The 25,017-nt window shown below is 37.6% G+C and overlaps 1 protein-coding gene across 5 annotated transcripts; it reads left to right on the top strand.

The window, feature by feature from the left end:
• Positions 1 to 103: 103 nt before the first annotated feature.
• Positions 104 to 24,183, top strand: ALG5 (ALG5 dolichyl-phosphate beta-glucosyltransferase). 5 transcript variants are annotated; one of them, XM_088147561.1, is made up of 12 exons: positions 126 to 267; positions 1,542 to 1,780; positions 2,604 to 2,769; positions 2,887 to 2,933; positions 3,048 to 3,116; positions 8,807 to 8,899; positions 10,673 to 10,786; positions 11,536 to 11,595; positions 13,476 to 13,627; positions 14,226 to 14,339; positions 21,306 to 21,391; positions 23,901 to 24,183. In XM_088147561.1, the coding sequence occupies exons 2-12, from the start codon at positions 1,757 to 1,759 to the stop codon at positions 24,011 to 24,013; spliced, it is 1,038 nt and encodes a 345-aa protein (XP_088003687.1). In that variant the 5' UTR covers positions 126 to 267; positions 1,542 to 1,756; the 3' UTR covers positions 24,014 to 24,183. The 5 variants fall into 5 exon arrangements, with proteins under 5 accessions (XP_088003689.1, XP_088003686.1, XP_007433297.1 ...); XM_088147560.1 differs by lacking the exon at positions 1,542 to 1,780 and having other exon boundaries at positions 105 to 267; XM_088147562.1 differs by lacking the exon at positions 1,542 to 1,780 and having other exon boundaries at positions 111 to 216.
• The last annotated feature ends 834 nt before the right edge of the window (positions 24,184 to 25,017 follow it).

The raw sequence follows: 25,017 nt of genomic DNA, 5'->3' as shown, positions 1-25,017 counted from the left end.
TTTCTACCAAGTAGCTTTTCTTTCTGAGTTAGTTGTCCACGCATCCGGTCTAATCATCCTAGCCAATAGGCCACTCTGCACACCGGAAGCTCAGTCTTTCTCATCCTCGTGATTCTTCTCTTCCGCCTCCGTGTCTCTTTCGAAGAGTCGCCCTGAGCACTAATTGAACGCAGCTAAGCAGAGAATGAAGTGCTGAACCGGCCGATGATGGAACTGGTGTGGTTGGTCGAAGGGATCGTGATATTAGCGGCCGCAGGGCTGGTTCTGGTGAGAAGGGAGCGGGACCAGTCCTAAAGCATCTTGGTGGCGAAGAGATGAAGGAAGAATGGCAAACTCTTCCTTGCCTGTGGGCTCTCTTTTTTACAATCTCGGCCCCCAGATTTATTCTCTGCCATTTTCCTGACATTTGAGGCAAATTTGGCTTAGGGGATTCATTATATCCGGGGTTCAGTTTTAAATCAGCAAACGTAACAAAAGTGTCTCTGAATGCATGCAAAGCGTCCTTCCTACAGTGCAGTACATTTTATTGAAGTTTGTATTTATGCAGATCACCGTCTCAGTCCTCACAGGCTTTAGGCGGTTTACAAATATTAAAATAATAAAATAAAATTACATTTTAAAAGTTCAGTAACAGAATTATATCAGTTAATATCAAATAATAAGAAAAATATGTGAATATGTAAATACCTATGTGTGCATACACTGCTTCTGACTCTGCAGTCACACTGGGATATCATTAGGGTTTCCTCATTTCGTTCTGCACCTCTTTTTCTGAGATTTTGCAGCCCAAGTCATATGAATCTTTGTTTACATTATAGCTTTACTGAAATTGCTCCTAATCACTGTTGTTTTGTAGAACTGTGGTCTTTCTGGTGCATACTGCCCTTTGAGGTGTTCTTACTACCTTGTTAGAGAAGTCTGGACTGCTGCCTTGGGAAGTTTTCACTCGGAAATTTGATATACTTTTTTAAAGGGATAGAACTCAACATTTCCTAAATGACAAACTAAAATCCTTTTAGTGGAGGGAGTACCTTATGTGTAGATGCTAATGTGTTTATACATCAACACAAATCATGCAAAGTGCAGAAAAGGAGTAAAAGGTAGTAAGCAGAAAAAATTAAAGGCAGGAGATAAGATAAAATCAAAAGAAATATAGCTTAATGTAATTAACATAAACACTATTCAGTATTCTTTTGTGTAGGTCTTTAGTTCATTCATCTTTGCAAACCATCCTTGCTTCTATCATATTTTTACACAATTCATATATTGCCTTTTGTTCTTTAAACTCTCATCTCTCTTTTTAAGGAGCTTATCAACACCATAATTCAGCTTCCTCTCAATCCATTTACTCTCTCTTCATATATTTATTTTGTACTTCAGTCCGCATTTATTCTCTCTATACAAAACGCTCAGTGTACTGCTTTAATCCTGGTCACTCTTTTTTGTGATAACCATTTACTAAACCATGATATGTAACTATCATCAGCCTGTAAATTCCTACTCTCATATGCCCACACAACAGTCTAAATATTTATTTACAGTGGTACCTCGGGTCACGAACGCTTCTGTTCATGACCAATTCGGGTCATGAACAGCACCGTTCGCAAAATTTTGCTTCCGTTCGCGAACTCCGCATCGGGTGATGAACAGATCCGCGGCCGTTTTCCCTGCTGTGACACGTGGTCGTGGCTTCCTGTAGGGAGGGGGACTCTCCCTCCAAACAATAACCACCTCCCCACCCGCCTTCCTGTCCTCCATGCCAGAAGTCGCCTCGAGCAAGGTTAGTGTTCTCTCTCTTCGTACTGTACTGTACTGTACTTTGTTTCATATTTTTGTGGTTTAAAAAAAAATACATATGGTTCAGAATGGATTAACCGTAATTACATTGAACCTTATGAGAAAATTTGATTCGGGTCGCGACCAAAATCGGTTGGTGACCAAATTCGTAGGGGTCAGAACGGATTAACCGTATTTACATTGAACCTTATGGGAAAATTTGATTCGGGTCGCGACCAATTCGGGTTGTGACCAGAGTCGCGGAACGAATTAAGTTCGTGACCCAAGGTACCACTGTATTTATCTGTCTGTCTGTCTGTCTGTCTGTCTGTCTATCTATCTATCTATCTATCTATCTATCTATCTATCTATCTATCTATCTATCAAATTTGTATGCCGCCCATCTCCCCCAGAGGGTGACTCTAGGCAGCTCAAAATAAATAACACCAATTCATACTTTTTCACATACAATTTAGATCAGATTACTTTCATTCAGATCTAGTACATCTTTCCTCTTCCTCTTAGTTTCATAAACATACAGTAGAACATATCTCTTTTTCTCTTCTTCATTTCATTTATTACACATAAATGTTGAATACTATAATTTCTTCTGTGTTTGCATTTTGGTTAGTGCATATTCTCCCCTAATGCACACAATCTTAGAGTTTGTGATTATCAATTTGCTTCTTTTTCTGAATTTTATTTAACTATACCCTCTTCTCCTTAATAATTTAAAAGTGAATGTTTTTCATCTTGCAAAAATAGTATTGCATTATTGTTATATTATAGAACTATCAGCTACCACTCCTCTTTTACTTCCCTCCCAGATTGTTGTCATTGCACATATAACTGCAGGAAGGTTGCCAAGCATTTATGGATACAAGGATGAGAAATTCTTTCTGAATGATAAGAAGGAATCTGTGCCTAGCCTTCATGATCCTGCAACATGTGAACTTTCTGTAGTAGTACCTTCATATAATGAGGAAGAACGGTGTAAGAATAAATCTTTATATATAGAATATTATATTTTTCTTTATAAATTATTTTATCACCAGTGTAGTTTTAATGAAACAAGATCTGTAGTTTTGTTTTTTCCACATATTCTTACAGTACCATCAATGATGAATGAAGCTCTAGCTTATCTAGAGAAGAGACAGGTATGTGTTTGCAGTAATCCAGTAACATTTTTGAAAATAACATTTTTTATCTTCTATGGTAAAGGAGCATATAATGCTGTCAAATGAAAAAAAAGGTTATTTTTATTTTTATAGAAACAAGATCCTTTGTTCACATATGAGGTCATAGTGGTTGATGATGGCAGCAGAGATCAAACCACAAAGGTAGGAGATAAAGTTCTGTTTTACAAACTTTAAATACTTTGTCAGCAGTACAGGGGGTCCTCATGGTTATGACCGCTCGTTCAACGACCGTTCAAACTTGGATTCTTGGAGTTCAGGCCATTGCAGCATCCCCTTGATCACGTGATCATGATTTCCAACATTCCCTGCCGGCTTCCCACAAGCAAAGTCAATGGGGAAGCTGGCAGGAATTTGGAAGTTGCGGTCACATGAGATCCTCACATAATGACCCGCATAGTCCTTGCTTAGTAATGGCAGCCAGGACTGCCAGAATTGCTGTTGCTAAGTGGCACAGTCATGTGACATTGTGCTTTACGACCATGTCTCTTAGTGACAGCAATTCTGGTCATAACCTGAACACTACCCGTATTTGTTTTTTTTTAAAAAAGGCTTCCTGTTAATGTTTAAAATCACAATCCCAAAAAGCTTTAAAAGGTAATTTTATCTACTCCGTATCTTTTTATTGTTGGTGTTATTATTTTGAGGGACAGATTCCAAGATATTTACAGTGTCTATTATTTAGCCAGGGATGGCTCCATCTTACAAGTTGCCATTTTTGTTCAGTGATATAGAACTGAAAACCTTTCTCTTCAGTTCAGACTCAGCTGAGATTATGTATGTCATAATTATGTATGAACTCTTCAGAACTGAAAACCTTTCTCTTCAGTTCAGACTCAGCTGAGATAATGTATGAGCCTATGTATGTCAGAGTAGCTTTTCTATATATACTGCAGATTTGCTAATATTTTTTGTTTCTTCACTTTTCCCTTGTTTATATGTCACTTTGTGATGGCAAAGCCTTGAAGAACAATTCAGAATATGTAAAAGAATTCACAGCTAGAACTGATTCTATCAGAATAAGCATGACATATCTGTCAAAGTGATGATAATTTGTTATATATTTGTCTAAAATAATTCCCATTCTGTGCATTTGTGTTCAAATATTGTATAGATTTATATGAAGCATTAGCACAAATTCACAGAGGTCATTAGGAAATATTTTAAATAATTGACTTCATTTTCTTCTACATGTCATATTTTCTTTGGCGAGATTAGACTCAAGTGTGATTAGGGTTCAATAAAATGAATGCAATTAAAAATGTTATAGACTCCATAAATGGCAGGGAATTGTGCTACTTGTAAATAGCTAACAACATACAAGAGATAGGTACATAACCCATAAACAAATGGAGTAGTTTTTAAAATGTCTGAACATTTATTGTGTGGCGTGACATATATTAGGCCCAAATTTCAAGGACTCAAATCTGCTTCCACTGGCTATTTCCAGATAAGCTGCATCACGCTGGTTAATTAGTATGATTTTTAGAATGTCAACACTTCTATTTCTCACTATTCATATTTTGTTTGTTATATTTTAGTGTTTATTTGTTGACATATTAGACCTCTTACTAAAACTATTCTGATTCTATTGCTGGTATTTTTAACTAAAAAAATTAACTTGATAACCTATTATGATCTTACTCGAGATGATTTTCTGGGATGGTACTTCTATGGAAATGACTGAAGGAAATGATCCAGGTATTGCTTGTCAGCAGTCATTGAAAAAGAAACTTTAGATTGTTTTAGTAGAAAAATAGTTTTTAGCTAGTCTAGAGTTGTACTTGCTACAAGAGCTTGGTTATTCATCATTTCTATAGTAACAAAAGTTAAACACAAGAATTAAGATATGCAAGATAAGTTGAAAGGAAAATAAACTATAGTTCGCTTTTTGGCCACTACATGCTGAATATTCATTTGTTCAAATTGTATAGCCACCCGCTTCACATTCATGACTCTGGGTGGCTCGCAACAATTAAAACTCCAAAAACAATCTAAAAAATTACGAAGAAAAAACAAATTAAAAATCTAACCATATTAAAACCATTAAACCAGTACAATCAGCAGCCAAGATACAAAACATTCACCACATTCAAAATTGAACAGGCTCCATTCTGTCACATTTGTTCCATTCATTGCCATGAAAAAGCATCCAACTGGTTCTAGATTCCACTAAAATACAGTTCTGTGCAAATGTTTTAGGCAGCTGTGAAAAAATGCTGTAAAGAACGATTTCAAAAATATATATTGTAATTGTTTATGTTTATCAATTTACAAAATGCAAAGTGAGCGAACAGAAGAAAAACCCAAATCAAATCAATATTTGGTGTGACCACCCTTTGCCTTCAAAACAGCATCAATTCTTCTAGGGACACCTGCACACAGTTTTTGAAGGAACTCGGCAGGTAGGTTGTTCCAAACATCTTGGAGAACTAACCACAGATCTCCTGTAGATGTAGGCTGCCTCAAATCCTTCTGTCTTTTCATGTAATCCCAGACAGACTCAGTCATGTTGAGATCAGGGCTCTGTGGGTGCCAAACCATCACTTCCAGGACTCCTTGTTCTTCTTTATGCTGAAGATAGTTCTTCATGACATTGGCTGTATGTTTGGGGTCGTTGTCCTGCTGCAGAATAAATTTGGGTCCAATCACATCCCTCCCTGATGGTCTGGCATGATGGATAAGTATCTTCTGTATTTCTCAGCATTGAGGTCACCATTGATCCTGACCAAATCTCCAACTCCATTTGCAGAAATGCAGCCCCAAACTTGCAAGGAACCTCCACCATGCTTCACTGTTGTCTGTAGGACTCATTCTTGTACCGTTCTCCAGCCCTTTGGCGAACAAACTGCCTCCTGCTGCAGCCAATTTATTCAGATTTGGACTCATCAGTCCAGAGCACCTGCTGCCATTTTTCTGCACCCCAGTTCCTATGTTTTTGTGCATAGTTGAGTCACTTAGCCTTGTTTCCGCATCGGAGGTATGGCTTTTTGGCCACAATTCTTCCACGAAGACCACTTTTGGCCAGACTTCTCCAGACAGTAGATGGGTGTACCTGGGCCCCACTGGTTTCCACCAGTTCTGTGGTGATGGCACTGCTGGACATCTTCCACTGTCAAAGGGAAGTAAGCATGATGTGTCTTTCATCTGCTGCATTAAGTTTCCTTGGCCGACCACTGCATCTACGATCCTCAGTGTTGCCCGTTTCTTTGTGCTTCTTCAAAAGAGCTTGAACAGCAGATCTTGAAGCCCCAGTCTGCTTTGAACTTTTTGCCTGGGAGAGACCTTGCTGATGCAGTATAACTACCTTGTGTCTTGTTGCTGTGCTTGGTCTTGCTATGGTGTATGACCTGTGACATGAAACTGTCTTCCACAACCTCACCTTAGTAGCAGAGTTTGGCTGTTCCTCACCCAGTTTTAAGCCTCCTACACAGCTGTTTCTGTTTCAGTTAATGACTGTGTTTCAACCTACATATGAAATTGATGATCATTAGCACCTGCTTGGTATAATTGGTTAATTGTACACATGCCTCTAATCCTACAAGATCCCTGACTTTGTGCAAGTGTACAAAGTGTGCAAGTGTAAGAATTGATACTGGTTGAAGCCAAAGGGTAGTCACACCAAATGTTGATTTGATTTAGATTTTTCTTCTGTTTGCTCACATTGCATTTTGTAAATTGATAAACATAAACAATTACAATATATATTTTTGAAAGCATTCTTACTTTACAGCATTTTTTAACACCTGCCTAAAACTTTTGCACAGAACTGTATAACTTAAAGGAGGTATCTTTTACAAAAAGCTATGCAGCAGTGGGACAGCCTGAAGTTGTGGGGGCTCCTCCCCTGCAGGTCTTCAAGAAAAGATTGCATAACCTTTCCTGCCCTGGAGAGGGGAGTTGGACAAGATGACCTCCAAGGTACCTTCCAACCCTAGGATTCAGTGATTCTTTGAAAAGATAGAACAAGGAGCTGAAGAACAATGTCTCTAACATGGACATTTTGCAACATCACTGTTGCGTGGGGCACCATTAAAGCATCAGGGCTTGACTGCATTCTCAGGGTGATGCACATCACCCTCTTGGAGCAGCTCCCCACCAACCGAGAGTGGCACAATGGGTGAAAACCTTCTCCCTTGAAACAGTGAGAAAAGCCCCCCACCCCCTGAAGAAAACATGCCAGGATGTGCAAAGCAGCTTCACATAGCCCCCATGATACATAAGTGCCGCTGCATGTGTGCAAACTGGGGAGAGAGAGGCTGGCAGTGTTGCTCTTCCTTATCCTTCCACATTTCTGGCATTTGTGCTTTAATAATAATAACAACAGTAACAATAACAACAACAACCATTTGCCTGAAAGGTAAGAACCGGTGGGACCACAAAACAGACAAAGTAATAGAAAATGAAGACGCTAAAGTGCTCTGGGACTTTCGAATTCAAACAGACAAACACCTGCCACATAACACCCCAGACTTAACAATTGTTGATAAGAAAGACAAAACATCTGAATAGTGGACATTGCAATACCTGGAGACAGCAGAGTAGAAGGGAAAGAACTGGAGAAAATCACAAAATATAAAGACCTGCAAACAGAAGTAGAACGACTTTGGAAAAGAAAGCAAAGATAGGACCAATAGTTATAAGCATCTTAGGTGCAATCCCACAACATCTGGAGCACCACTTGAACACCATCAGCATTGGCAAAATCACCATCAGTCAGTTGCAAAAGGCAGCTTTACTTGGAACAGCTTATATCCTGCAACAATACCTTTAACGCCATCAAACAACATCTGTCTATCCCAGTCCTTGGGAAGGACTCAATAGGTGGATTAAAATGCCAATCCAATCTGAACATCTGGCTGACTGCGATCAACCATAATAATATCATCCTGAAAAACAGCATGCCGTCTGCCCGCTTTTTCCACCCAGGCACTCTTCATACTACAACTCCCAGCTTCCCCAGCTGCCCTTCCCACCCACCCACCCACCCATTTATTTATTTATTTATTTAATATTATATTCACTCTTCCCTGAATGTCTAGACGTATCAAATTTCTGTTCTCAAGAAAACTGCCTTTGTAAATTGTTTTCACTATCTTTCACTTTGCCACATGGAAAACAACCACTACTGTATAGCAATTGTAAAAAATTACAAGAGTGATTCATAGAAGGTTCCTTGAAGTTATATAATATTTCTCCCCACAAATACATAGGATCATGTGCTTCCCTTCCTCTCTTATGTGATTAGACGTTTGGTACAGCTAGCTGTTTAAAAGCTGTCACTTTTCATTACTCACAGTTCACTGTGTTATCTGAACCCTCCAAACTCTGGCTAATTTAATTATAGCTAGTTTCCAAAATGCTTCAAACCATAGTTTGCAAAGTCAGTTTAAAGTTGCTTACAGTTTAGGGTTCACTGTGTCATTTCCTATGCATTATACATCTTACTCTTTTCAATTTACAGAATAATACTTTCTCTAACGTTAAATGTAGTCATTAAATATTTGAATCCTAAAACAAATGTAAAACACTAAAAAATATAAAAACTAAAATATTATCTAATGGGTATTATGTAATTGCTCAGTATATTTCCTTTTTAATTCCCAGTCAAGCAAATACAATTTTTGCTTTTAACTTCAGGAATTGAAGGTGAGTTGTTTGGCAGGAAAATGATTAGAAAAACTCAAATGGCATCTTCTAAACATAAAAATATTTTTGCATCATAATATATTTATATTTAATGTATATTTGAAACTGTCTTGAGCATCAATTAAAAGCAAGCATAGCATTCAAATTGTGATTACGTTTTATTCTGGTTTATGTATATTCTGTAGGTTGCACTGAGGTATGTTAAGAAGTATGGTAATGACAAAGTGAGAGTGCTCACCCTGGTGAGGAATCATGGAAAGGGCGGAGCTGTCAGAATGGTAATAAACTTATCTGCTTTTCCTTTTAGTTGCTTATTTTCTTTCTCAGAGAAAAAATTATTCAATGTTTACCTTTTAGTTTGAACATTTAAATTTAATTCAAATAATATTCCCTGAATTTCTATAATTAGAAAGAATCTATAGTGCTTATTTTCTAAGAAGGAACATAGAGTAGCTGCTTGATTTAATGGATTAATAGGGGAAAGGATCTCTGTTAAACCAAATGCCTATTAAATAACAAATGGATTTTTAAGCCCCCAAACACTCTAATTACATGAGAAAACCTATTTTACAGATTACACTGAATATATCTTTTAAGGGGATGCGGTGAATATTATTCAGATTGATTTGCCAAACAACTGACTTTGTTGTATAACTGAGATTAAGTCTCTTTCTGTTTGAAATTTAGCAAAACTTGGATCTACAGATTTTGTCTGTTAAGTCCAATATCCACTAAACCAAGTTTCTTTAAATTGAGTCACATAAACCCCATAGACATTTACTGGTTACCATTCCAAATTTGAAAAGTCAATTTTAAATTTTTGTATTTTAGGAGTACTTTTAATGTGTACTTTTAATCATACTTTTTAATGATACTTATGTCCATAAATTGTTGCTGCCTTCAAGTTTGAAAGACATGTGATAGGAATTAATATTGAAATAAATGCATATAGCAGTAGTTCCTTTTTTATGGCCACATTTGAAATACTGCATTCTCTCCTATCATGTGGTGAGCCCATCTCTTTGAAAGGGATACAAAAGAGAATGTTATATACTTCCTGTAATTTTCCCTAAGAGACATGGAGTTTTGGTATTTTGTCTTTTCAAGAAATGTCAATTAACTTTAAAATTAACCAGAGAGCCAGTTTTGTGTAGTGGTTAAGGTGCTGGCCTAGAAATCTGGAGACTGTGAGTTCTAGGCCTCCCTTTGGCATGAAAGCCAGCTGGGTGACTTTGGGCCAGTCGCTCTCTCTCAGCACATTGTGTTGTGGGGAAAATAGGAGGCAGGAGTATTAGGTATGTTCACCACCTTGAGATATATATATATAAAAATTACTACATAAAATATATTGCCCAGGCATGCTGACTTGATACACATCCTCATTTTAATTTCTAATTGAACTGGCTAGTAGCACCCATGTCTGGAACCATTGGTGTTGTTCTTGACTAGAGATTGCTAGGGTTTGTATCCATAATCCAAAGAAAGCCTCATGAAGTTGACCTTGGGTCTTGAATGTGGAGTCTATGAGCATGTCAGTATATGCCAAGTTTCTTGCTCCATGTTAGTTTTTAATTTTTTTAAAGATTATTCTAATTTTAAACAGAATTAAAAGGGAAGCTGGCATGATGCAAAGCAAAGCACCAGTTGCCAGAGGTATGATTTCACATAAGTTCTTGGATAGTTTTAGAGAATTAAAATGGTGGCTCACTGCAGTTGGTTTGGGAGTGAGCAAATTCCTAGTGGGTATTCTGTTAAGCAATTTCATCAATTTGCTCTCTGGCAAATTGGTGGTTAGTGACTGGTCATGCCCATTGTGGCAATCATCTTGTGAATGGGCAACCCCCCCCCCCACACACACACATCCCAGCAACAATATTGTGTTCATGCTGTGCTCTCCAAATATTAAATATATCCACTGGCCAGAAAGTTTAAGAACACCTAAATTAGATTAATATTTTGGGGGGTTGTATCAAAACAAAATATGACTTCTTGTTGTCTTGTCATAATAATTGCTGAACTAATTTAGGCCCTTACATGTTTCTTAACTACAGGGTATATTCAATTCACGAGGGAAAAGAATATTGATGGCAGATGCTGATGGAGCTACAAAATTTAAAGATATTGAAAAAGTAGAAAAAGGTCTTGAGAGTCTCCAACCCTGGCCTGTGAGGTTCTATTTGATTACTTTTTCTGATTTTTGTTGGATTAATGAGAAGATATTATAATGTTGTTTCCTTGTTTTAAGTCTTAAGACACAGTCCAGAGAAAGTTGAACATATTTAATTCCTTGAAATGTGTAGGATTTGAGCAAACAGCTTTTACCAGGTTTGTATACAGATTGGAATGCTGTGTCCTACTTTGATCATTATAGTTTGGGATTACTGTAGAATATCCATTTTTTTCTACATATAAGGGAATTTTGGCTCAACAAATTCAATTTTGGGGCTGATGGAAAAGTAATATGAGCAATACACTATTTTCCCCCTCTGTTGCTATTTGCATGTCCTTTGGAAATACTATAAACAATTGTTATTTCTTATTGTCATTATTTTTTAAATTTAGTGTTTGATATTACAGCTGAGCTGATTCTTCAAAATAAATGTTTTGCATCTCATGGGAGTATGTACAAAGTATCTCTCTTTGAATAATGAAAACAGCTGCATCTTTTTCCAGGCTTGTCTGGCTGCTTTAGAAACTCCTCCCAGTTCTCTCTGCATATACTGTATGTACATGTCCACTTTGCTTCAAATGTCTCACACAGAGAGGGAACAGCTTACAAAGCCACCACATCAACTTGGAAGAAGATGCAGTGGCTTTTATGAGTTGAAGTGAGGTACTTATACATATGTAATTTGGAAACTCCATCTGTTCTTTATTCTGCTTTCTTTACAGCTGTTAATGTTTTTCCCTCTAGGAGATGATGGCTATTGCCTGTGGCTCTCGTGCTCACCTGGAGAAGGAGTGCATAGCACAGGTATACTTCTCTTGTCTCTGTTTTTCTTCTGCAAGTACTGTCAGACTAGTATTCTTTATAGACAAAGGAATCAAGAGCATGCCTTCTTTTTTAAGATCAAATCTTATCCTCTAGTCTGCATGATATCTGGTTAGAATGCAGAATGCGGGCTCTTATCCAGCAGTATACAAGTCAGCCTAGATAACTAATAGAAATACATTAGTACTGAGTATTTCTAACAAAATTACCAAAATCTCTGTACTGTGGTCTCTAAATTGAAGAGGGTTATTTTAAAATATTTTTTGTTAGATCAAACTAATTAAGAGAAGAAAAAGTATACATACAACAATATAATGTAACCACTAATTTAAAATAATAATAAAAAAAAACTTAAAGTAAGAGGGGGGAGGCCTGGGTTCCTTTTAAATAGAACAACTCCAAATCCCCTCCCTCCAAGTTTTCTTCCTTGCCCCTTTGTTGGAAAAAAAAAATCAAATGTTAACAAATGTCACATATCAGTTGACCATTACTGCAGATCAGGTGCAGATTTATCTTTCCAGTGTTTTATGGTAATTGTTTTAGCTGGTCCCCAGACATGAAAAATTCACAATACCTGATATCTTAATAGATTTCAAATACAAGGGATATAGCCAAGTAGAACATGGAGGTCAATTCAGGAACATTGAACAACCCTGTCGATTTTATTGCAAAATGGGACAATAGGATAGGTTCAAACCATATTAGTTAATGTTCCAGTCCTGAGTTGTATCTCCAAAAGCAAGTTGGTTATAACCAACACTTATTAAACATCATCTGGCATAGCCAATAAACATGGATTTTTTTTTTGTTTTTGTTGCTGTAGTAACCTCCTTTTAAGAACACAGGAAACTGATTTCATGTTATTTAAAGCAACTGTCTGCTAGTTTACCATGATAGGAGATTCAAACTCATTATTCCAGAGATCATATAAATAATTACTAAAAGTGTTTACACAAATTTGAAGAGTTGCATAGCCACAAACTGACAGAGATAATAAAATGACAAAGGTGATCTCTTAAATTATAGATTATTTTATAAAATACTATTTGGGATTTAAAAGCATATCAAAGAGAAATTGGGGTAATTATTACCTACAGAGGCTTGAAGTAAAGTGAATTAGTAATAGAATGAACAAGAAAGATAATCTTCATGAATTGAACCAAGATGGTCAACTGACAGAAGATTCTTGGAACTTTACAAAATGCTCCAACAAAGGTTCTAATCTACTGATTTGTTTAGGATTGTGTTTTTGTTATTAAAATAATTTGATTGGTGAACCACTGAGAAACACTAGTAGTAAACAATTTAAATACTTACTGGGGTTTAAAGGGAACATGTGTCTGGATGGTCACATATTGCTGATAGTGTATTTTCTGCTTTGTTGGAGAGTGTCTCAGATCATTTAGTACAAGTTCAACATGTACATTGCAAAAGGAGGGTTATAAATTCAATTATATTTCAAATTTTATTTAAAGTGCCCATCTCTTGATTGAATATAACTATAGAAATATGTTGAAAATAAAGGGTACAGTAGGGCTGTATGGTACTTTGGATTCAAAGAAAGAAAGGTGCTTCAGGGTTTGTGTGGGTGCACACATAGCACTGCTGGCAAGCAGCATTACAGACCTAATATGTGATCCCTTTTGATATACATATCAGTGCTGCTCTAGCTATTCTTGCACTTCTGTATATTTATACTGTAGAAAATATTTTTTTCATTTCTTATACTTGTTACAAAGAATGCAGTTTAAATATATATTATTCTGGTAAGGATCATGATTATGAAAACAGAAAAGTTTTGGAATGCATTCAAGCATTTTCTTTACTTCAGACACGTAATAGTTTGTGTATTTTGTTTGCAGCGTTCATACTTCCGGACCTTTCTCATGTATGGATTCCACTTTCTAGTCAGGTTCCTTTGTGTTAAGGATATCAGAGACACACAATGTGGTTTTAAGCTCTTTACCCGGGAGGCTGCTTCTCGGACATTTTCAGCTCTTCATATAGAACGTTGGTTGGTATATTTCTTTAAGTTAATTGGAAACTGGTAATGTATGCAAGTTTATGGTGCATAGTCCATTATGTACATATATATGCTAAGTAATTTTATGACTGGAATTTATCAGCTTTTAGGCATTTGCAAAGGCTTTTGTATACTCAGTGGGACTTCTTATTTTTAACTGATGAAGACTCTTGCTCTTACCCAGATTTAGAAGAGTCACTTGTATTGGTCTCTAGGGCAGGCCAGCATAACACATTGAAGGGAAAGGGCCACACTGATAAATTAAAAATAATAGCAGGCTGCAAAGGAACAGCTGTTCAGTGGCTAGCAGCATGGCAGCATTTATGGAGCTGGCAGTGTCAGTGAGGCTTAGAGGTGCTCAGCAGCATGTCTTTTGGAGGGGAGATGGCTGCAAAAAACTAGGTGTTGATGGCTCCTTCCTGGTGGCAGCAATGTTTGGCAGCAATGGATTTGTTGAGTTTTCAAAAAAAAAATTTTTTTTAATCCGCTTTCAGTCGTGACCAATTCTACGGAGACTGCCTGGACAAGTCCCTGCAGTTTTCCTGGCAAGGTTTTTTTCAGAAGTGGTTTGCCATTGCTTCCTTCCTAGGGCAGAACCCAGCTGGCGGTCACAGGAAATCAAGTCTCTTCCGTTGCATTGGGTCCAGCAACCGATTCCCGTTTTCCCATGCAAGGTGCCGCCAGCATTTTTCCTCCCACCAGGGTGAGAGTACCTATTTATCTACTCACTTATGCTTTCGAGCTGTTAGGTGGGCAGGAGCTGAGGGCACAAGACGGGAGCTCACCCCGCCATGTGGAGCTTGGGCTCAAACCGCTGAAGTGTCGACCATTTCTGGCCAGCAACTTCCAACATCATTAAGCTGCTGCACCACCGCATCCCTACCAAAAATACCACAGGCCTATACCACAGTTATACAGGCCTGCTCTAGGGTATCATTTAGATAGTAAAATCTAAAAGGATGCATTCCTGTCCCAGTTCAAATCTACTTTTTAAAAAATTTGGTATTTATTTAATCAACGGGGGGAAAAAAAAGAAAAAGCCCCCCCCCCCCTTTTTCAAAAAATGTTTTACATATATTAGGGCTTCTTACTCATATATGAATGGGGTGGCCATAATCATTTAAGAGACACTAGTGGTTTTCAGATAGCCAGCTGTGAGACTTTGCTGGTGAAACTGGGTTCCAGGGATCAGATAGGATTGCTGCTACTATACCAACCTCCTTGCCTCCTTACTTGAGCTGCTTGAAGCTACAGCTGGGTTGGTGGTGACGTTCCCCAGACAAACAGTACTGGGAGACTTTAATTTGCCTTCCATGGGCATAGATTCTTGGGATTTCATGACAACCATGTACCTGACCCAAGTTGTTATGAGCCCAATTCATAGCAATGGTAACATTTGAGACTTGATTTTTCTCTTGGGACAGTGGCAGTATTACCTGGAATTGAGAGATAATACTATCAGTTTCATGCCATGGTCAAATCACTCTGTTAGCTCTAGAGTTCTCTGCAGCCTCCAGAAGGAAAGATCTATTTAATCAGTCTGCCCTAGGTGTCTAATGGACCCAGTTGGGTTTCAGAGGGAACCTAGAGTTATTCCTGTGGCCCTGATCACCCCTTGGAAAGAGAGGATGGCCACTTTCTTAGAGTTCAGAGTTCTTTTGGAAGATTTTCCATGTTTCCATCTGTTTCCATCTTCAGTGTCTTTATAAATGTTGTAATACTGCTTCTTGTCTCTTCTAACAGTTCTCTGAAATTCTTTGTTAAGGTCTTTCCTGAGATTTTTTTCTTTCTTGGCTTTGGCTTCACTTCTCTTCCTAGCAATTTCCATCATTTGTTTTGACATCCAGTTTGCTTTCTTCTCTTTTTCCATCTTTGGCAGTTTTTTTTCATGTTCATCCTTAATGACCTTTAGCTGGGCAGCTGAGATGACCTTCATGCCTTGGGTGACCCTGGTGGGAATATATCCAATGTTCCACCAGTTCCATTAAGCCTGACTGCATGGTGAACATATTTTTAAAGTCATGTAATGACTCTTCCAAATCTTTCTTTTGACTTTCAGATAAGTCAGAACTAATAGGCACTTTTCCTTGTGATGGTTACAGTACCACAACCCAGGCTTGATCCAACGATTCTGGTTTTCTTTCTTTTAGCACAAGCAAAGCCGTCCCAAGTTCAGTTCTGTCATGCTATTTTCTTAAGAGATTAGCATGTTAGATTTTCTTTTTTTCCTTCTTCCAGTTCAGTTTCATAATACACTGGCCCAGTTTTTCTCCTTACTATATAGGAGCCCTGCCACTTTGCCTGTAGTTTGCTTTCTCTACTATGCAATAATAATAGTACTTGGTCTCCTACATTGAATTGCTTTGGTTTTAAACCCTTATCTTCTGTTCTTCCCTGGCTGTTTCTAAATGTTCTTGGGCAATGTGTTCTACCGCCTTTAACTTGTTTCTCTGGGTTAATGTATATTATATTAAATTCTTAGGGTCTTCTTCGTTTTCACACCACCCTTCCTTAATACTGTCCAAAACCCCTCGAGATTGCCTCTGATTCTGAATAGCGAGTTGCTTAATCACATACAACTAGGAAATATTTGTTTATTGGATTGGGGCAGAAGGCCCACAATATCCATAACTAATTTGAAAAAGGAAGTGGAAATTAAGAACACTGTCTCCAATGGAACTTTATCTTGTTCCCCTTTTGGTTTCACTAGTTGACAAACAGGGCAGGATCTACAGTAATAGGCCACATCTTTACTAAACCCTGGCCAGTTAATTCTAAATCTAATATTCTAAATTTGTACGATCTCTACCTGTATGTCCTGACCATGGATTTTCATGGTTAGTTCCAATATAGCCTTGCAATATTTCTGGGGAACTACTATTTGTTCCTTTGTACATCAATGGAGCCTGATTCAAAACAGCAACCCTGATTTTTCTTGTAATCTGGATGTTTCCTTCCTGTGCTGCCACTAACCAACAGTGTTTTAAGGTGAGATCCTTCTTTTGTAAGGGCCCTAAATCAATCTCCCATTTAGAGTGTCTACGCCTCTGGCTTTATCTGCCTTTCATAAGATGTTCTCCTGTCTAGGGCATTGCACTTCCCCTATTAAATTGGCATGGCTGGGAAGGATCCTAGGTTCCATCCCCTCCTGTTTCTGCTCCTTCTTCACTTCTGCCTTAGTTTGGGTTCTTGTGGTTACTCCTACTTCCTTAGCCTCTTCCCTGAAGCCAATCGGTTCAATCACTAGGTTACATGGTTACATACTTTTACATTTTACATTACATTTCCCTTTGCCTGCATTCTGGCTTTAACCAATGGGACCAGCTCAGTTTGCACAAACACACTTGTGAGAGTCTCTTTTCCTACATACTATACTGCCTTTTTTACTAAGTGAGAACATACAAAAGTCATTCTACTCCCAGTATCCACCAGGCCTCTGATAGTCTGACATTAAGTTTTGTTGAAACTATAATTTTGTTCCCCAGAGATGCTTGAACTACCACAGATATTCCCTGTTTCCTCTGGTTTTTACAATCTTTGGATAAATGTCCACTTTTCCCATAGATGTAACAACTGTGAGTCTCTCTATCAGTGTCTTCCTTTCATTTGGGCAGGAGCCAAAGGCTTATTTACACCTTTCTCCTTCAACCCTTCCCATTCTTTATGGTTCCTACTTTCTGACACAGGCTTTCTTATTTTCCTTTCTGCTTCAATATCTCCCTCCCAATCATCCACTGTTTTGTTTGTTTGTTTGTTTTGCTGCCTGGTAATTCTTAGCCAATTTTACTGCCTGTTGGCCTGTTTCTGGGTGGTGCTCCTACACCCAAAATCTTACTTTGGTAGGGAGTACATGTAGAAACTATTCTAAAATTACTACTTCCATCACTTTTTCTTTGCTCCTTTCATCTGGCCGCTACCATTTTCTACCTAGGTCTTCCAGCCTTGCCCACAATTCACAAACCCCTTCATGTTTGTCCTAAGTACAGCAACCATACAGCCTTTATTATAAAGGACAGTCCTTTATTTCAGAAAGCCGTCTTTAGGATTTATTTATTTTTCAAAAACTCACTTTTGTCCTTTATTTTGGTCATTTAACTTTTACCAATCAAATGCAGTCTTTCATATTTGTGTGAAAATTGAATTGTCTTTTTAAAATAAATTTACATATACTGTTTGATTTTAGATTTTTTTATAAAAATATGCATTTTTGTAAAGTTTTTCTTGGTTTTGCTCTTGAATTTTCCTTTGTACAGCCAAGTTATAAACATAAACAATTTTTTTTAGCCTTATGAACCTCTTTAGATTTGCTTCTTTTTCAGATTTGTCCTTTATTTTTTTCCAAGAAAATATGGCCACTGTAGTCATAAAGGTAGCTCCTAAACCACTGCAGTATAAGGGAGTTAAACTGTATTGGTATAGGATTACCTCTTTAACATAATAATCAGTTGCTTCTCTAGCTTAGAGCCCTTAAAGCTTTTGCTGTTAAACTGGGGGCCAGTCGAGGCACCCATTCACTCTCAGGCCATTTACAAGAAGTATCAGCCCTTTCACATGTAGTAAAATAGGCTTTTATATCTTCTTCCTCGGTTAATTTAGGGATTTTGATATCTTCCTCTCTGTCTCCTTCCAGATCTGCTCTTCCTCCTCTTTTTTAATTGATCAAAACCTTTCTTCTTGCTGTTGCCTCAACATTTCAGATATGATATTGACCCACATACAGTATCTGGGCCTAGCCCCTTTTCTGGCTATTCTGTCTTCTTCTTTAACTACAAGCTTAGGCTGAATACCTGTCTCTACCAGAATAGTAGCCTCCTCTGTGTCCAAAGGAGAAGCAGTCCCTTCTACCTTTTCCATCTCTTTTTGTTTGGTGTAGGCTCTAGTGAGGGTTCTGATCTTTGTATCCAGAATTGGCTGCAAATTCTGTGAGGGCCAAATTCTGAGGTCTGTGAGGGCCAAATTCTCTTCCTTGAGCAGCTAAGGCCTTTTTTTACTTTTCGTGCACTATACTTTTGAGTCTGAGTAATCCCACAGCTACCACCAATTGCCATGGGTTCTTTTTTAAACCATACCCAATTAGATTGACCAGACTCAAGAGACACAGCAAAGCACTGGACCCTGGACCAGGTTCGTTCTTTATATCTGCCTATAAAGGATGGGGGGAATATTTACTCTGTAAAACAAAGGTATTTTATAAAATGGCTGTCTGGTGAGGCTTTACACAGCTGTGGAAAGAAGGAATGCGAAAAGCAAAGGTGAAAGGGAAAGATATAAACAACTGAATGCAGATTTCCAGAGAATAGCAAGGAGAGATAAGAAGGCCTTCTTAAATGAACGATACAGAGAAATCGAGGAAAACAATAGAAAGGGGAAGAGTAGAGATCTCTTCAAGAAAATTGGAGATATCAAGGGAACGTTTAGTGCAAAGATGGGCATGATAAAGGACAAAAAAGGCAGGGACCTAACAGAAGCAGAAGAGATTAAGAAGAGGTGGCAAGAATACACAGAAGAACTATACAAGAAAGATCTTAATGTCCCTGATGTCCACGATAGTGTGGTCACTGACCTTGAGCTGGACATCCTAGAGAGCGAAGTCAAGTGGGCCTTAGGAAGCATTGCTAACAACAAAGCTGGCGGAGATGACAGTATTCCAGCTGAGCTATTTAAAATACTAAAAGATGATGCTGTTAAAGTGCTGCACTCAATATGCCAACAAGTTTGGAAAATTCAACAGTGCCCACGGGATTGGAAAGGGTCAGTTTATGTTCCAATTCCAAAAAAGGGCAATGCCAAAGAATGCTCAAACTACCGCACAATTGAGCTCATTTCACATGCTAGCAAGGTTATGCTCAAAATCCTACAAGCTAGGCTTCAGCAGTACGTGAACCGAGAACTACCGGATGTACAAGCTGGGTTTCAAAGAGGCAGAGGAACTAGAGATCAAATTGCCAACATTCACTGGATCATGGAGAAAGCACGAGAGTTCCAGAAAAAATCTACTTCTGCTTCATTGACTATGCAAAAGCCTTCGATTGTGTGGATCACAACAAACTGTGGCAAATTCTTAAAGAGATGGGGGTATCAGACCACCTTACCTGTCTCCTGAGAAATCTATATGCAGGCCAAGAAGCAACAGTTAGAAACAGTCATGGAACAACCAATTGGTTCAAAATAGGGAAAGGAGTACAACAAGGCTGTATACTGTCACCCTGCTTATTTAACTTATATGCAGAGTACGTCATGAGAAATGCCAGGCTGGAAGAATCATAAGCCAGAATTAAGATTGCAGGGAGAAATATCAATAACCTTGGATATACAGACGATACCACCCTAATGGCAGAAAGTGAAGAAGAACTAAAGAGCCTCTTGATGAGGGCGAAAGAGGAGAGTGTGAAAGCTGGCTTGAAACTCAACATTAAAAAAACTAAGATCATGGCATCTGGACCCATCAATTCCTGACAAATAGGGGTAGAAATGGAAGCAGTAACAGACTTAATTTATTTGGGCTCCAAGATCACTGTAGATGGAAACTGCAGCCATGAAATTAAAAGATGCTTGCTCCTTGGGAGGAAAGCTATGGCAAACCTAGACAGCATATTAAAAAGCAGAGACATCACCTTGCCGATAAAGATCCGCATAATCAAAGCTATGGTTTTTAGCATATGTATGTAGCACAGTAGCAATGTATGCCTGTGAAAGCTGAACCATAAGGAAGGCTGAGCGCCGAAGAATTGATGCCTTTGAATTTTGGTGCTGGAGAAGACTCTTAGGAGTCCCTTGGACTGCCAGAAGATCAAACCAGTCAATCCTAAAGGAAATCAACCCGGACTGCTCGTTGGAAGGTTTGATACTGAAGCTGAAGCTCAGATACTTTGGGCACCTAATGCAAAGTGATGACTCTTTGGAAAAGACCCTGATGCTGGGAAAGATTGAAGGCAAAAGGAGAAGGGGACGGCAGAGGATGAGATGGTTAGATAGCATCACTGAAGCAATGAACATGAAACTGAGCAAACTGGGAGGCAGTGAAGAACAGGAAGGCCTAGCATGATATGGTTCACGGGGTCACAAAGAGTGGGACATGATTTAATGACTGAACAACAACAAAAATGTGGCCCTTTCAGTAGGTTTTACTATTATAATCAAAATTATTAATCAAAATTATATAAATTTTAGTTTTAAGCCTCAATATTTTAATCAGATATATTCTTAGCTTTATTATATAGGTCTTTATTATTTATTATATAGGCCTTACTATATAGGTTTACTATGTGGCCCTTTCAGTAGGTCCTAAGTCAGGGCACTGGGTTTTTAAATTACCAGGTCCTTGGTATTGCCTTCCCTGATAATAGTAATTCAGTTTTTTATTATTACTACTGTTTTGTTTTATTTATTTTTTAATATGTTGTATGTAGCCTAGAGTTGCTTAGAGGATTAAGGTGGGTTATATATTGAATGAATGAATGAATGAATGAATGAATGAATGAATGAATGAATGAATATAGAAATATCTTTTTTTTAAAGTTGGAAGAATGGGAAACAGATGTAGCAAAGTTATTTTTTATTTCATCATAAAAAAATTAGTGATTGGCAACATCTTTATTGTCATATTGTTAAGCCAATTCATTATGCTTACAAGAATCCTGTAAATATTCATTCTGATCTTCTGTTGCAGGGCTTTCGATGTGGAACTTCTTTACATAGCTCAGTGCTTTAAAATACCAATAGTAGAGATTGCTGTCAACTGGACAGAAATTGAAGGTCAGTTGAACATTTTACTTTTGTGTCAGTAAAGATCAATTCTAGAGATTAGGTGAGTTCCACAGGTTCAGCAGTCTTAAGATATTCCCCACAATAATATACAAAGGTTAAATATTCACTCCACAAAACTTTCTAATATGGTTATCAAGAAAATGAAGCCATTTCCTACACATAGGGCTTCTTTTGCATGCTGCTCGCTAGTCTACTAATATGCTTTACCCCTCAATGTCAATATAATATGTTATAGAACTGTTTATTTTTCAGTGGATTTCTATCAGTTTTTTTCTAGTTGTTAATAAAGATTATGGTGTTGTAGGAGATAAAAGGATCTCTACTGGGCAATGATTCAGAGAGAAAATGTGCTGTAATCAGACAGACGTTTTCATTAGCAATCAACTACCTTCCTTCCTTCCTTCCTTCCTTCCTTCCTTCCTTCCTTCCTTCCTTCCTTCCTTCCTTCCTTCCTTCCTTCCTTCCTTCCTTCCTTCCTTCTCTTTATCTTTACTGCTGAAATCTGAACATAATTCCTAAATTATTCCAGTGATTTTACCAACACAAAACAAGTCTTTGTTTTGACCTCAAAACACTCCATTGTAATACTCCAATTTCACTGCATTTCAACAGAATAAAACTCAAAACAATTTGAAGTGAATTGTCTCCACAAAAGCTTAGCCTTTTAATAAAATTTGTAAATCTGAAAAGGTGCTACCTAAGTCCTTCTGATTTTTGTAACATAACGGAGAACTCTGTACTCTAATCCTTAGGCTAACACTAATGCAATGAGCTAATGTTCTTACATTCTTCAGTTTAGAAATTAGTTACCATCTTCTAGTTTGAAGGTATCATCCACTGCTATCCTGTGGAGTGACTTACTTCCAAACACTGCTGGCTACAGAAAAAAGCTGTTGTTTTTATATCAATAGCATTTGTTGATATTATAACAGCAAAATAAAAGAAGCCAGCACTATTAGAGTTTTGCATGCTTTACCAATAGTATCAACAGTTGAATAAATGCTTATCAGCAAAACGTGAGCCAGTGTTATATATAGAAATGAACAACCAAATCAACAAAGGCCAGTTTTTCCAATTTCTTAAATGTACCATAAAGCTTATAACTAGTGACGCATACACAGAGTGCATACATACCAAACCTTTAGCCACTTGGTAACATTAATTCTAATAGTAAAACTTAAAAAACAGCACAATTAAATTAAATTGGAAATGGGTATGTGGAGATTGCTGCAAAGGAAGGGACGAGATACATACTTCCCAACTCCAGCAACTAATTGTAAGTCTTTTTAGCACTTCTTGTCCTCTTTCACAACTAGCAGAATCACAGTGGCTTCTGAGTGGGCCATGTGCTTTGTTTTTTTCCTATTACTCAGAACATTCCAGTCCATAGATATTCCAATCTGGATCTGTTCTCAAAAATATGATAAGTGACCCATTGAAAGTAAAATTAGTTAAAATAGTCAGGATTTGGGGGGATCCAGTACAATTTATTGTAAATATGCCTAAAACTGGAGGCACTCAGGAATGTATTTTGATCACTGGTGGAGCAAAGATATAAAACCATGCCTACAGGGAAATTATGACAGGGTTAAATAACATAGTTATTTTGAGAATAGTCTAGTAGCTTTCTCTATACGCTACATCCAATTCTAATCCTCTCTAAGGATATAGAAATTGGTTATGCTATATTAGGTAGCATTTTTAGTAATTTAATTTAATTTAATTTAATTTAATTTAATTTCAAATAGTATTTTAAAAATGGATACATTTACCATTACCTAAGCAAATCTTTGCCCATGCAAACTCTCCACGCAGATCTGCTTTGGAGCATCCCAACTCTCTGAAGTGAATGTGGGGAGTGGAAAATGTGGGAAGAATAATCTGCTAGCAAAATGATACAGGCAGTCCTCACTTAACGACCACAATACAGACCAGAAAATTGGTCGTTAAATGGGACCAGATAAAATTTTACGACCATTTTTACGATGGTTGTTAAGCAAATCACCACAGTCTTTAAGTGAATTACCATGGTCGTTAAACAAATCCGGCTTCTCCAATGCACTTTTTTGCCAGAATTCTCTTAACGACCATGTGATTCACTTAATGACTGCAGTGATTTGTTTTAACGATCACAGTGATTCACTTAATGACCACTGTAAAAAGGGTATCAAGTCATGATCACATGATCACGGGGGGTGGTGCAATGGTTTGCGACAGTCATAAGGGTGAGTACAGGTGATAAAGCACTTTTTTCCAAGGCTGTCATAACTTCAAACCATTGTTAAATGGTTGTTAAGCGAGGACTACCTGTACAACTGAATATTGTCCATTCTCACCTGAAATTATAACTTTGTGCCTCTTTGCTACATTTCACGTTAGAACTATAAATTTAACAACAGTTTCAGGGCAAATTAAAAATTTAATGTTGGTAATTCTGAAGTAACTGCCTTCTATATGTACATATAACATAATGTTTATTATTTTTTAATAATCATAGGTTCTAAGTTGGTTCCCTTCTGGAGTTGGTTGCAGATGGGCAGGGACCTGCTTTTTATACGACTACGATACCTGACAGGTGCTTGGAGGCTTGAAACCAGAAAATTGAATTAATTTATTCTTCTCCAAAGGCTTGTTTTGATAGAAACATTATCGTGATTTTTTCCAACAGTGTAAATTAAGAGGGGAAATGGATCATTCATTACTTTCTTTTTAAATTGTTTTCTCTGAAATTTCTTCAGTGGCCAAAAAATACAGCTGTCTTTCAGCCTTTTTCTTTTCAAGTTTTGGAATCAGTCTTTTTTTACTTTTGTTTTCCATTTGCACAAAATACTCTTAGAAATTGAATTTAGAAAATTGACAGTTCACTCTGGATTGCTATTTTCTACAAAATCTACAAAATGTTTTCTACAACAAAAAGCAAATATAGCCATAGCACTCTGCGTGTTTATGCATACATCACATTTCTGTGCATAAATTATAGCATCAGTTTCCTGAGAATACTGTAGTACTATAGTTAATGCACACAGAGTCAGTTACTTTGCAGGTTTATTGATTTGTATGAAAGAGTGTGCACAAACAGGACTTTTCCATTAAATTCAGCATAAAATTGCTGAATTTAGCTGGATACCATTCACTGTGTTTTAGATGAAATATACATCTGTGGGACAAACTATATTCCCAGTATACTGGAATTCTGAGTGCAAGAAAGTGTGGAACAGAATACATTGGCAGTTTTTCAATATTAATTGTGGCCCATTAGTTGTCATAATGAACCACAACTGTACTTCTGTCTGATGTTCAAGTTATTTTCATGTATCTTTATTGTGGGCAATTATCTCAGCTGTGACAACTGCATTCAGTTAAAACAGTGTTCATGAGCTGATGTTTAAACCATTCTTAGATTGGCTGGTGTGGGTCTTCCGGGCTGTGTGGCCGTGTTCTTGAAGTTTTGTTTCCTAACGTTTCGCCAGCACCTGTGATCGGCATCTTCAGAGTGCAGGAGCACAGACAGGAGCAGTTCTCTCTGTGCCCAGGGTGATGTGACCCTTCTGTGGGTATTTGAAGATGCGGGTCTCTGAAGATGCCGGTCGCAGGTGCTGGCGAAACGTTAGGAA

This window comes from Python bivittatus, unplaced genomic scaffold (genome assembly GCF_059951505.1).
Source record: "Python bivittatus isolate LINGU-HERP-01145 unplaced genomic scaffold, Pbiv_v1 ctg000520_np1212, whole genome shotgun sequence".
NCBI lineage: Eukaryota > Metazoa > Chordata > Lepidosauria > Squamata > Pythonidae > Python > Python bivittatus.
Note: the sequence above shows the minus strand (reverse complement) of the source record. Positions and strands in the feature narration are given on the sequence as shown.